General features: G+C 40.0%; 2 protein-coding genes across 3 annotated transcripts in view; both read left to right on the top strand.

Annotated features, from left to right (window-relative positions):
• The first annotated feature begins 3,225 nt into the window (after positions 1-3,225).
• On the top strand, positions 3,226-5,927 carry LOC141811160 (leukotriene B4 receptor 1-like). The gene is made up of 4 exons (XM_074699102.1): positions 3,226-3,789; positions 5,139-5,339; positions 5,448-5,488; positions 5,621-5,927. Exons 1-4 carry the CDS (start codon positions 3,226-3,228, stop codon positions 5,925-5,927), a joined length of 1,113 nt encoding a protein of 370 aa, XP_074555203.1.
• A 2,963-nt stretch (positions 5,928-8,890) lies between these two features.
• Positions 8,891-13,268, top strand: part of ltb4r (leukotriene B4 receptor) — a 6,757-nt gene continuing 2,379 nt past the window's right edge. Inside the window, exons 1-3 of one of the 2 annotated variants that reach the window (XM_074699099.1) lie at positions 8,891-8,971; positions 10,761-11,298; positions 12,969-13,242. In XM_074699099.1, the coding sequence (XP_074555200.1) occupies positions 10,802-11,298; positions 12,969-13,242 (771 nt within the window). In that variant the 5' untranslated portion in view covers positions 8,891-8,971; positions 10,761-10,801. Of the gene's footprint in view, positions 8,976-10,760; positions 11,299-12,968; positions 13,243-13,268 lie in introns of both variants that reach the window. The other variant, XM_074699100.1, reaches the window with a different exon arrangement.

The following is a 13,268-nucleotide window of genomic DNA, read 5'->3' as shown; positions in this document are numbered from 1 at the left end:
GTTGTAGGAAGTGGTGGTTGTTGCAGTTAAATATCCATACATCACGAACGTTCCGCTGTTGTTATTCCTTCCTCGTGGAGGAGCATAGGAGCAATTTCGCTTCAGCTCACCTGGATTAAAGTCCTCCAGGAGCCACAAAATCTACTTTATCTTCACATTCGAGACAAAAAAGTGTCTAAAATTCTAAAAAAATAGTAAAAAATAAATAAATTTTCAGAAATCTAGTGAATAACTAAACCAAAAGTTTTTGTGTTTATAAAATTGTAACTGTGATGTCTTCACTTTTTATTTTTGATTAATTTGCAAAAATTCTTTTAAATTAAAAATTTGTAATGTCATAAATTTGCTAAATTTATGACACTTCAATAAGTTGCACGATTCTTCAAAAATTAAAATTTCAAAAATTTGTTAAATAAAAAAAAGGAATTTAACAATGTGAAAAAATCCCCAAAATTTGTCACAATTTCATTAGTTTGCAAAAAATTGTAATTTTCAAAATTTGCTGCATTAAAAAAATCAAAAATGAAAAAATTCAAAACTTCTAAAACAGTTTTTTTCTAAATTTAAAAAAATTGTCAAAAAAAATGAAATTCAAATATTTGCAAAACTTCCAAGAAATTGAAAGCTTTGTTTTAAAAGGTGACATATATTTTATCATACAAAATTATAACACAACTTTTTTTTTTTACTGGAACATCTTTGATGCCAAGTATTTTACACTCACCCTCTCTAATATACACAGCAGCATGTCACAGCACGATACAGGGAGACAGGACTTAAACTAAATGCTCACAATTCAACCTGTGATTAGTTCTCTTGAATGACCCCTCATGAACTCTTAGCGTAACCTCTTGTCACGCGCTGATCTACGCTGTAATAATCTATACAGTACATAATTACAGTACACACTGCTGGGAAGCCCCAAACAGGTTTCAGGTGGTAGAAGTGGGTGTGAATATGTCTGATTATATGCACAGAAGCACCAACACTGAGCAGTGGTGTACAGGGTGTGCTCCTCAGCGCTTAAGCTAATAGTTCAAATATGTCAAACAAGTGATGACACGTCAATTTTTAAAACTTTTTCCAGTGAGCTGAAACAGCTGGGGCTCTTACTGTATATCTCCTGGCAAAAGCACAAAGAGTACATACCAGAGCATGTGGCAAAGTCATACCTGAATAAATGTTCAATGATCCAAAAGACGTACACAGTGCCTCAGAGGAAATGTGTCAAAATGCCAAAGCTGAAGGCTTTAACTGAAGATAAATGAAATAAAATATTACAAACAGTGGAAAAAGTTGAAATTACTACATGTATAAAATAAAAAATTTGAAAGTTTGAGTGGTATCAGTTGTGAAAAGAGTTGTATAAACAGTGGTGTAGTAGTAGTAAAAGGTCAATGACTCCATCTCTCCAGTCATTCCAGATGGGCTGTGGTCAAACTTAAATTTTTTTTTTCAGGGATAGTAAAATAGTAAAATATCAACAAAACTAGAAAAGCTCTCAGAGAGTGCAGACCTCCTCCAAGCATATTGTGATTGAATACTTAATCCGACTTTAGTGTTATACTTCAGCAGACTATCTGCGACAATCTGGTGTTAGTGCAAGGTTTGTACGATAATTTGTTTCCTGACAGTGTTGAAAATGATGATGACCCAGTACATATTTCATATTCCAAATCTTAGAATATTGCCTTGATCTGGATCATACTTTAACATCTGTCAGAAATTATGGTGACCTTGTCTTGTATTGTTTTGCAAAGCAATCCGACCATTTATAGTGGAGTTATATACACATATGGTGAAAACGGCCCTATCTCACAATGATAAAGAGTCCTTTGAAAAAGTCCTAGATCCAGATGGTGAACCGGATCACCTTCAAAATTTAATCACTTCTTTTTTATCCCGTTTTGAAGATTTCCTGAAAATTTCTCAAAGATGGGTTCGTTACTTTTTGAGTTATGGACTTCATTAGCCTTTATGCTCAATGTTATACTTATCAATTCTTTATGTCGTAATGGCTGGACCTTACGTCAATGTCCTGTGGCATAAGATTTTTACCTATTTTTGTTTATTTATCCCCAGAGGTATCATATAATTTATCTGTTTTTCACAGCCCATGACTTCATGTTTAATAGGCCTGGAAAATGTTGACCATCTTATTTTCATTTTAAAATAGTCCAATTTGATAAACTAAAGGGCACAAAAGCGATTTTATGAATATTGAAAATATTATATTTACCAAGTTTCAAATTTGTTAAATTCATCTACATTTTCTTAATTTTTAAAAACAGAAATCTGTTTTTTTGTAATACAATTAGAATGTGTTGTATTTTTACATTATTATTATTATTTTTTTTAATCTTTTTTACATTTTATTTTTTAGGCACAAAGAGAAACCGAGAGAACCCACACACTATCAGTGTCTGACTCATTGTTCAATAACTGACACGAACACAGTGACTGTTGCTCGCTACACGTGTCTGGTCTCGTCGCTCAGGAATTAAGTATCCCCGTCAAAACCTGTTACACTTGCGCCACACTCCCACACTCCCCTGCAGAAACACTTATTTGTGTTGTCAAGCTGAGGATGGAGCCAAATGAAACATGGAGTGGGAGTCAGCGCCAAGGTTAATCAGAGAGATGATCTCCAAGAGTCGCAGATAGGGGAAAAATATGGTGCTCTTTGTGTAAGCTAAGGTACCGTTAGCAACATATCAGTTAGCTGACTTCCATGACATTCAATTTCAGTCAAACAATAACCACAATATATCTATAATCTAAAACAGAACTGTATTTTTTTCATTTCTTTTTTATTTTATCAAAAATAAGTAAAAATAAGACCTGGAGAGGTTAAACTGGAAGAAAGAGCTAGCAGTCATCGTCCTAGCTTACATACGACGCTCACTGATAGCAACTCAGCTGAGTGCACAAAGTGGCTTCATTTTGAGTGTTTGTCATTTTTAACTTTCTTATTATTAAAAAAAAAGAAAAATGCAGCTTTGAAATGTAAAACGAAGCGACACTTATTGCTGACATGCTAGTTTGTTTAGCAGCTAGAGCAACATTTATTATTGCCAAATTACTGCAAAAACAAAAAGGCTAAAAGGTTAATATTTGGGGGGGAAATGGGGTATAGACTAGTATAATGATAACTACAGGTGTTGGCATAAAAACTCAATCAAATGTGCTGAGTCACTCACCATTGGCTCTGTTGCAGGTAAGAAAATGGCGCTTGGGAACAGTTCCCCTTCCCTTAACAACTCCAGGATCCCCGCCATCGATGAGACCATCGTGGATAACTCCACGGGCACGGCCATGGGCGCCCTCATCCTCAGCATCGTCTTCCTCCTGGGCTTCCCCGGGAACCTCTTCATCATCTGGAGCATCCTGGCGCGAGCCCGGAAGCAGTCGGTGACCACCCTCCTCATCCTCAACCTGGCCATCGCCGACGGCTCCCTGATGGCTCTGACCCCGTTCTTCATCGTCTACCTGGTGCTGAAGGACTGGGTATTTGGGAACGTGATGTGCAAGGTGCTCTTCTACCTGTGCCTGGTCAACATGTACGCCTCCATCCAGCTGATCACGCTCATGAGCCTGTACCGTCTGGTGGCGATTCTGTGGCCGCAGCGAGTCGCCGCTCTCACCGGGAGGAAGACTGTGCTGCGGGTGCTCGCCGTGGTGTGGGTGCTGGTGATGGTGGCCTCCATTCCTGCCATGATCTTCAGGAGAACGAAACCCAAGGGGAAGACCACGACCGTGTGTGACTCCTTCCATGATTATGACAGCCACGTGAGTCAACAAAAACTGTATACCCTCATTAAAATGTGATATTTCTGTTTCCTGGAGGCCGTAGCAAAACATCCACAAACATCCACTTTTCAATATCAGTTACAAGATTGACTTTGCTGAAGGAGCAGAAAGTACACTGAACAAAAACAGAAACACAAAAGTTCTGTGTTATTCCCATTTTTTATAAGCTGAACTCAAAGACTAAAACTTTTCCTACAAAGAAGAAAAGCATATTTCCCTCAACTATTCACAGATTTGTCTAAGGCCACTTCCACGTGTACCCAGGTATCTGGGAAACCGCATATTATTATTTTTACATGTTTTACGCCACAGTTTTACGAACGTTTTCTGAAAACTCCAGCAAAGTGAAGATTTCGGAAAACTCCGGTTTCATGGTTTCACATACAAGCCAGGAAACTGAGTTTTTGTTTCTCAAAAAGCCCAGTTGAAGAGCCCCAGTGAAACCCTTGCGATTATTATTCCGTGTGCGCCTTTAACCCCAAATTGCGTGCCTTTCGCTGGGAAAAAATGTGAATGCACCTAGCCCCAAAATTCACTCAAAATTCAGCCCCTTCCAGCTACTTTGAGCTACAGGCCTGAAAAGTTTTGGGCATAACTATAATGCCAAGACCTATGGCTTTTCTTGCTGAGCCACATTTTGCTGTTCATGTGGCCACCTGGACATGCCTGGACGGGGACATATTGGCTGATGGGTTCTGGACCAAAATATTGCTGCTTACATTTACAATTTTATTGATTTTACCTCTCTTTATATATTTCATATACTTTTACACTCTTTTACTACTGTGAAGTACTTCTGTCTGGCACCCCAACAGAAGGGTCCCAAAAAGTTGGATGGGTGGGTAATTTGGGGACCAGACCTAGGATTAGTCATTAGACACGTCACAAAATATGTGTAGCACAAAGATAAAATTGAATGAACTGCTCGGTGGAAACGGGGCTAGTGTCACAGCAAAATGATGGGGGTTCATTCTGATTGGCTGGCACAGGTTTGAAGTCTGAAAAACACTGGTAGATTTTCCCAGTTACATGTGGATGAAAGTAGTTTCCATTTTAGGTCAGCTAAAGCGCTGTTTCCGTGCAAACAAGAGGCCGAAACACGACAATACCTTAGCGTTTTATTCTAAAACCATCGTAAACGGAGAGTAGGTACAAGCCCTGTGACTAAAATTGTTAGTCTTTAGGCAACTTCTGAACTAAAGTTGCTGGTAAACAAACAAATGATGATATTGGAAGCTGACTTTTGATCTCTCTCCAATCATTAGCTTAGGTTAGCACAAAGACTGAACAGGGGCCCTCTCATTTTCCCTCTCTGCTAATGTTCCCAGGTCGTCATCCAGTACACCATGGAGCTGGTTTTAGGGTTTCTAATCCCCTACACCATCATCGTGGTCAGCTACATCCGCATCCTGAGGCGAATCCGAAAGACCAAGTTCGGACGACGCATTCGTAGCGAGAAGCTCATCTTGGCCATCGTGTTGACCTTCTGTCTCTTTTGGCTGCCCTACCACATCATCAACATGGTGCAGGTACATCGCTGAGGCTGCCACATGAGCGACCAATCTATCTTTAAAATCTATGAGTGATTGTTTAACATCATCCCTGTCTCTAACTCAGCGTTTACGTTTTCATCCCAGGTTACGTGGGCTCTGTGTCCAGAGGGTCAAGCAAAAGCAACGTAAGTGATGTCAGCAACTGGTGTCCATCCAGATTTCATTTTTCATTTTTCTGTGACATTGTTCTGAAACATCAGTAATCTGGTAATGACTCATTCCTCTTCCCTAATCTCTCTTTCCTCTTCCACTCCTAGTTTGGATAAGATTTGGCACAGGAGCCGAGCCGTCACCTCGTCCATAGCCTTCATCAGCAGCTGTGCCAACCCCGTGCTCTACTTCTTCGCAGGGAAGTCCTACATCCGACGGGAAGGACTGGCCTTCATGGCCCGCTTGTTCGAGGGCACGGCGCTGGACTCTGCCTCCAGGAAGATCCGTCAGAACAGCCAGAACTGCAGTCGTGACAAAGAGAAAGAGGCAGATGCTGTGATGCTAAAGGACAAGGAAGCAGACTCTGTGACCAACTCCAGCTCAAACGTTAAACCGTTAAAGAACGGAAAGTAGAGCTTTGACCCGCAGACCTGGATCTGGTCTGGTACTGGAACTACAAAGGCCTTAAAATCTCTTCCCAGTCAAAAACAAAGTGGAGGATTTATCATTCACAGCTGGTTCTTGTGGCGCCTACTGACTGACGGGACTTAAAGAGACAAATTTTGTTTGAGACATTATTCTTCTGGATGTGACACAGGCCTTTCTCTGCTTTGAACTGTCTCTTTAAGAAAGACTGCGGAGAGTTATACAAGACCTGGGATGCTGCCAGGGATTTGGGACCCCATTTTGGGACCTGTTTCTTGATTTTTTGCATAAGTTGAAACACTTTTAAGGTCCCTAATGGTCACGGACCTCTACCTACCCTACATTTCCGTATCATCCTGTTTGAGACAACTTCCATCTCTCTAGGAGAGGAGTCAGCAACCTTTCTTCCATTAGAGCCAATTTGCTTCAGCTCACTTAGATTAAAGTGAAAAAGGAGCCACAAAATCTACTTTATCTTCACAATCAAGACAAAAAAGTGTCTAAAGTTCTAAAAACAGTTTAAAAAAATTGTAGATAACTAAACAAGAAGTTTTTGTGTTTAAAAATTTGTAACTGTGATTTCTTATTTTTTTTACTTTTGATAAATTTGCAATTATTTTTTAAAAAATATAAAAAATTGTAATTTCATAAATTTGCAAAATGTAAGACACTTCAATAATTTGCAAAATTTTTCAAAAATTTAAAAATTTAAAAAATGTGTTAAATTAAAAAAAGACATATTAAAAATGTGTAAAGTTTCCAAAAATGTTCGGTAGTTTGGAAAAAAATTTGTTTCCAAAATTTGCTACATTTGAAAAAATGTAGAAATTTTTGAAAAAAAATGCAAAATTCTCTTTTTTTTTTTTAAATAAAAAAAAGTCAAAAAATTGGAATTCAAGAATTTGCAAAAACTTCAAAAAATCGAAAGCTTTATTGCAATAGGTGATGTATATTAAATTTTGTACAAAATTATAACAGTTTTATTTAGTGTCAGTGTTTTTTAATCATCAATACCCTCTGTTTAGAAAACAAAAAATCTTTATTTCAATTACATTTTTTAAAGCAAAAAGGAGCCACTGCAAAGGAGTCAAAGAGCCGCATGAGGCTCCAGAGCCGCAGGTTGAAGACCCTTGCTCTAGGAGGAGTAATGGTGCTCTGGGTTTAGAGCAAGTGTTAATAGATGATTATGTCTCAGTGGCGTGCACAGACCCAAGAGGAGGTGAGCAGTCCAGTTTGATGGAGGCAGACTGAAAAGACTCTTTTCTGAAAGTTTAAGCTTTGATATTTTCAAAAAGACAAAGCCAAAGGCCAAAATATTTGTCTTACTTCATGTTCATTGCCAGAGGAATTTCCATTTTCCACCTCCCACCTGGATGGATCGCTATCATCTACTGTAGCTGTTTTTCTAAGACTGTTTTTTTTATACAATGTAAGATTTATACACTCTGTTTTCATGTGTTGTTTTATACATTGAAATGCCAAATAAGTGCAGAAAATGTCTTAATGAACCATAAAGTAAACATTGTTATACCTCAGAGAGTAGCTTTCCCTTGAAATGTGGCAAAAATTCACTTTTTACAAGAAATTAATGTGCTGTAGAGAAAAAAAAAACTGCTGAAAAGGCTGAAATGCCCCATCAGTCTGAGACAAGTCCCAGCAAATATGAGTTAAAAGGAATCATTGACACATGACTCATGGTCTCATCCATTCTCAGTGCTTAGAAAATGAATAAACACAGTTTTGGTTGAAACTCGAGTACTAAAATATATAAAATAGAATACATTATTCTTCACTGATGCCTCATGGGGATATTTTTGTCACAACAAAAACAATCAAAGTACATAAATGCTATAATAAAAAAGAAGAACTGAAGATATAGGGGATGGTGAAATCCCGCTTATGTGGTGCAGGTAACCCGTGTTATCCCCTTTAGCCGTATCTCTGTGACTCCCATGATGCTACTCTGCTGGTATTGCCTCTGATGCTTTGGTAGCATGACTAGCTAACCAGGTTGATATCGCCTCTCTTTATGTCTCACCGCAGTACCAGCAGGTCAACCTCAACTTATTCTCTTCACCTCACGGGGAACATCTGGCCTAGCACTGGTTAGCATGGACATGCTACAGTTGATCTCAGTTACAGTTGCATTTAGACTCAATCACAGGAACAAAACCAGTAAAAAGACCATTGCTGATGTAACCAAACCAAGAAATTAGATGACAAAGATGAAAAAAAAGAGAAGAAAAGGGCAAAAGGCAGCCACTCGAGGTGGCACCAAGCAACAAAATAATTAAAAATAAGAACAAGAAGTAAAAATTAGAAGTTTAGATAAATCAGAAAAAATCCTTTGTTCATTACAACAAGAAAAAAAAAGAAAAAAACATCAATGAATGGCTAAAAATGTAGAAAGTTGTAAAGAGCTGCAGGAAGTCAGGAAAAAAGGTACCAAACACAAACTCATCACAACTTAGTAAATCAAAATTTTCTGTAAATCTGCCAAAGCTCGTGTGGCGTAAGAGGGAACACAATGCACCGCAGCCAGGTGTGATTTAAAACTCTTGTATCAACAAGATCCTGACAAGTTTCCAGGAATTTTCACCCCCTCACTTATTCACCCTCATGACTGGCCTCTTCCTTGTTCATTCCTCCCTTTTCTTAAGAATTTCACAACCTGCCGTTTGATTTCAGAGCTCTCCTCTCTCGTAATGATCTGCCAAATGGGCATCAATTCACTGTAATGCTGCGGGTCTGGTGGGTAAAGTCAAAATTCCTGCTTTATGAAATATTGAATGATTCAATTTTTAACACTGATAAGAAAGAGATGAACTGTGGAAGAGGAACAGAGACTGTATTGCAACCCACTGGCTTCCTGTTATTACAGGGTTTCCCCTGACACGACTGTTCTTACTCAATATAACGTAGAAGTCCGTATTTCTCTTCTCACTGTGTTTCAAGCAGGGCTGGAGGGTGGGCAGTAACTTAGCTCTTTGGTTTCACAGTTATCTCTTCAAACAGGAGGTCTGCAGCGCAAGGTCAGTAAGTAAACTGATTTTCTGTGGGATGTCACAAAATTTCATTCTCTTGAATTGTGTCAGAGGTACGACTCCAGTGTCAGATGGTTGCTTTAGGGGGAAGAAGGGAGTGAAAAGTCTGAAATGTCAGGATTAACTTGATGGATTAATAGCTCTGTTTAAGTGTGGTTGTATGAGGTGCTCGTTCTTGGTAATTCAGCCACAAGTGACACCGGTCAGCTTAGCCTCTTAGTTGAAAAACTGGCCAGGAAAGTAAAATTCAAAAAGTGTAAAATTTAACTAGAAAACCACTCAGAGAGCGCAGACCTCTGCCAAGCATATTGTGATTAACCCGACTTTAATGTTATACTCCCTTTCATCAGACTGTCTGCTACAATTTGGTGTTAGCTGCAGGTTTGTACGATAATTTGTTTCCTGACAGTGTTGAAAATGATGATGACCCAGCACATATTTCATATTCTGGATCTTAGTATCCAGAATAATGTCAAGATCTGGATTGTACTTTAACATCTGTCAGAAATTATGGTGACCTTTTCTTGTATTGTTTTGCAAAACAATCTGACCATGTATGGTGGAGTTAAAAAACACATAAGGTGAAAACGGCCCCATCTCACAATGATAAAGAATTCTTTGAAAAAGTCCTAGATCCATACGGTGATGCGGATCACCTCCAAAATTTAATCACTTCATTCTTTTCCTGTTTTGAACATTTCCTGTACATTTCATCAAGATCCGTTGGTTAGTTTTTGAGTTATGTTGTTTACCGACAAACAAACTCTAGCAAAAACATAACCTCCTTGGCGGAGGTAATAAACACGTCAATGGGTAGTTCTCTTAATCTGGGGGACTTAGTTTTCAACTCATGAGTGGTCACATTGGCCCTACCCAATAAGACGCCCAAGACGACACCTATAGAAAAAAATTGAACAATGTTTCTAACATTGTCTTTCAATTACAAGATATGATGTCACCCAATTTAAATGCCTAACAAATGACAATTAACCGCAAAAAATATGAAATACAACATACAGCATTTTCCAATGTTGCTTAATGGGCCAGCCAGCTAAGAGTGTGAAAAGCACCTCATACAAACCCCCTTCAAAAAACATCAACTATCCCTTGAACGTTCAGATTTGGCATGGGAATAATTAAAAGTGTCAGAAGTTGGGTTTTTTTTTCAAAAGTGAATTCATTCATCATTTATTAGCAAAATAAATGATGCTCTTTCAAGGGTCGACATGTTCTAAAAACTTTGATTTTCACTCAGAGAAAAAAATAACATAAGACATATTTTTTATCTTGTTGGGGCCTAAAACTTGAAGAAAAAACAAAAGAGCTGTAGAGACGACTCAATCAGGTTCAATTCATTTCAACATATTTCAAGATATATGACTTAAAACATGCTTTACTAAACGGTTGAGCAGAACAGAAAAGGGTTTAGTTTAGGGAGCTTACAGAAGAAATAACTTTTATGCATTTCAGATTATGAGACAAAAATATGAAACACCAAACTCAGAGATTCATGTAAAACATTTGACATCGTGAAAAATTTCTGCTTCAAAAAGTTAAGCTGCATCTACACCCAATGAAAATCAGTAACACGTGGTCAAAAAACGTGAGAAACACATTTATGGGTTTCTCTCACAGTTTGTTGATAACAGGATACTCTATCTTAGTGGAAAAAAAGTGTAGAAAATAAAATTATTGTGCAACACTTCAGGGTGTTGACACACCATCTTCTCTCTCAAACCTGTATTCAACATATCCTGTTTCCTGCCTGTTTTGAAAGGTTGTCAGTTTCACAGTCGCTGAAGCCAAACACAGATTCTGATGGCGTCCAACAACACCACCATCCTCCAGCAAGCCCCCCCTCCTGTCACCCTTCCTCTGCCCATCACCGCCTCAGCCTGGGGGGGCATCGCCATCCTGACCCTGGCGTTCCTTCTCGGATTCCCCGGGAACCTCTTTGTGGTTTGGTCGGTGCTGTGCCGGGTGAAGAAGCGCTCTGTGACCTGCTTGCTGGTGCTGAACCTGGCTCTGGCAGATGCCTTCGTGCTGCTCAGCGCCCCTTTTTTCCTGCGCTACCTGGCCGGAGGGCGAGGTTGGGAGTTTGGGTCGGTGGCGTGCAAGCTGGTGCATTATCTCTCGAGCGTCAACATGTATATGTCCATCTACCTGATCTGCCTGATGAGCATGGACCGCTGGCTGGCTGTGACGAGGCCCTTCCTGTCCCAGAGACTGAGAACCAAGCGGACCCTGCTGCTTCTCCTCCTGGGGGTCTGGGTGTTGGCGTTCATCCTGTCACTGCCGATGCCTTTCTACCGCATGTGAGACCAAATTTCCTTGATCCTTTAATCATTTCGCATTTCAATCATTTTACTGCTGTTGCTGTTTTCCACCTATCATTTCCCTACCTAACCTTCTCCTACAATGAGACAACAATCTGAGAAACATCAGACAAATATAACCTCAGCAAAAGGCAGACCAAGCAAATTCAGACTGTAGACGGCAGGACGAGTGCACCTCAAAAGAACAAGGCAGGTGATAACAGCAACAATCAAGGGTCATCAACTTGGACAACACACAAGGGACGAGACTTAGTCGACTTTTTTCAGTGCGTTCAAACATTTCAATTTAAACGAAGTTTGTAAAAGATTAATGCAGTGTCTTCTTTTGCATACAACAACTGAGAATTCAATCTTATGACCAAAGTGTCAATATTTACTTCTTTAAGTCTTTTTTTGTCAAGCTGACGCTAAAAGCGCTGGAATTCAAGAACTGGCAGAATCAGAATCAGAATACTTTATTGGTCCCTGAAGGAAATTTTCATTTCAGTTACATCCCTTCCAAGACATACAAGAAAACAAACATGGGGAAAAACAGAAATCGGATTAACCTAGGAGCTGCTAGCTGCCCAGTGCCCATTTGCAATAGATATGAAAAACAACAATGGGAAAAGAGAGGGGAAAAAACCCATCAATTGCAGACTATTCCCAACAGGGGGCGTAGTTTGAGATCAAGAGAAAAACACCTCAGCATATAAGCACATGATAACAACAAACAAAAACTTGAAGACTTGCACAAATGTCACTGCACACAGCCTTACTCGGGCACATGCGCATCAACCCTCTGCAGCTGAACCGTAACAGAGCCAAAGAAGGCGTTGAGTCCAAGGTTGTGTGTGCCATGTGACCTCATGTGTGTGTATGTGTAAGCCTATGGGCTTTACCGCCACCCATACTCAACGATGTTTGTGCCGTCTGATGGAGAACAACCTTGAGAGTTCTAGACCAGAGACAAGTTCACAGGAGGAAGGTAGGGGATGGGAGGGGGTAGAGCATCTGTCTGCATACCATCCAGGAGAGTAGAGCGTTATCAGCCTACCAAGGCCGACACAGAGGAGCCGAAAGAGAGATAAAGATTGTTTGGGTCAGGCAGACTGTAAAATTTTCCATCTGCTTTAGAAATTCTCTAAATGACCTACTTTGGTGGCCCATTATGGCCCTTGATGACGAGCTGCTTGTTGATTGCCAAAAGTGTTGCCTGCATCTTCTGAAGTTTGCGATACATCAGGAAACCGCCAGCTCCAAACAGCAGAAAGCCTGTTATCATAATTCCAAATATGTAGACATCTTCAACATCCTCGACAGAAAGGATGGACAGGCAGACGGTCCTCCAAGGTATCCCAGGAGTCGATCGTAGACCTGGTTACAAACGTGCCATGGCAGGTGGGCTCTCCTTTGCCCAGTTTCTTAGTTGATCAAATCCATGATTTTAGGTTTTGGATTGGATACAAAGAGAGGCTCTGGTAGTTCAGACCGAGACAGACCAAGAGCAAGAAGGGTAGATAGGGAGCTGAAAGAAAAACGTTCACCTTAATGCCAGATACCACTTTTTGTGTTTGCTGAGAATTAAAGTATTGAAAAACGCCTTAACATGATGTTTATATGATCATCTACGCCCGTCTCACTGTAAGTCATGGCTTCTTCCTTCACAGAGATCAGAAAATACCGCTCTCACAAACCGTCTCCATAAGTTTGTGTAAGGTGTACCACAAGAGTCATGGTCACCGGATCTTCCAGTACACGTTTGAGACCATCATGGCCTGCTTGGTGCCCTTCTCCCTCATCAACACCTGCTACTCCTCCGTCATCTGTCGCCTGCAAAGCGCCAAGTTCCAGCGCAGAGGACGAGGCAGCCGCCTGATCCTGCTGATCATCTGCGCCTTCGCGGTGTTCTGGCTGCCCTACCACATCATCAATATCATCGAGGTAATGCAGCTTTATTGTCAGGGAGT

The sequence above is a fragment of the Halichoeres trimaculatus genome, unplaced genomic scaffold (assembly GCF_033239565.1).
Source record: "Halichoeres trimaculatus isolate MK-OKI-2021-1 unplaced genomic scaffold, fHalTri1.1 fHalTri1_scaffold_22, whole genome shotgun sequence".
In the NCBI taxonomy this organism is placed as follows: Eukaryota; Metazoa; Chordata; class Actinopteri; order Labriformes; family Labridae; genus Halichoeres; species Halichoeres trimaculatus.
This window is presented reverse-complemented; position numbering and strand designations above follow the sequence as displayed.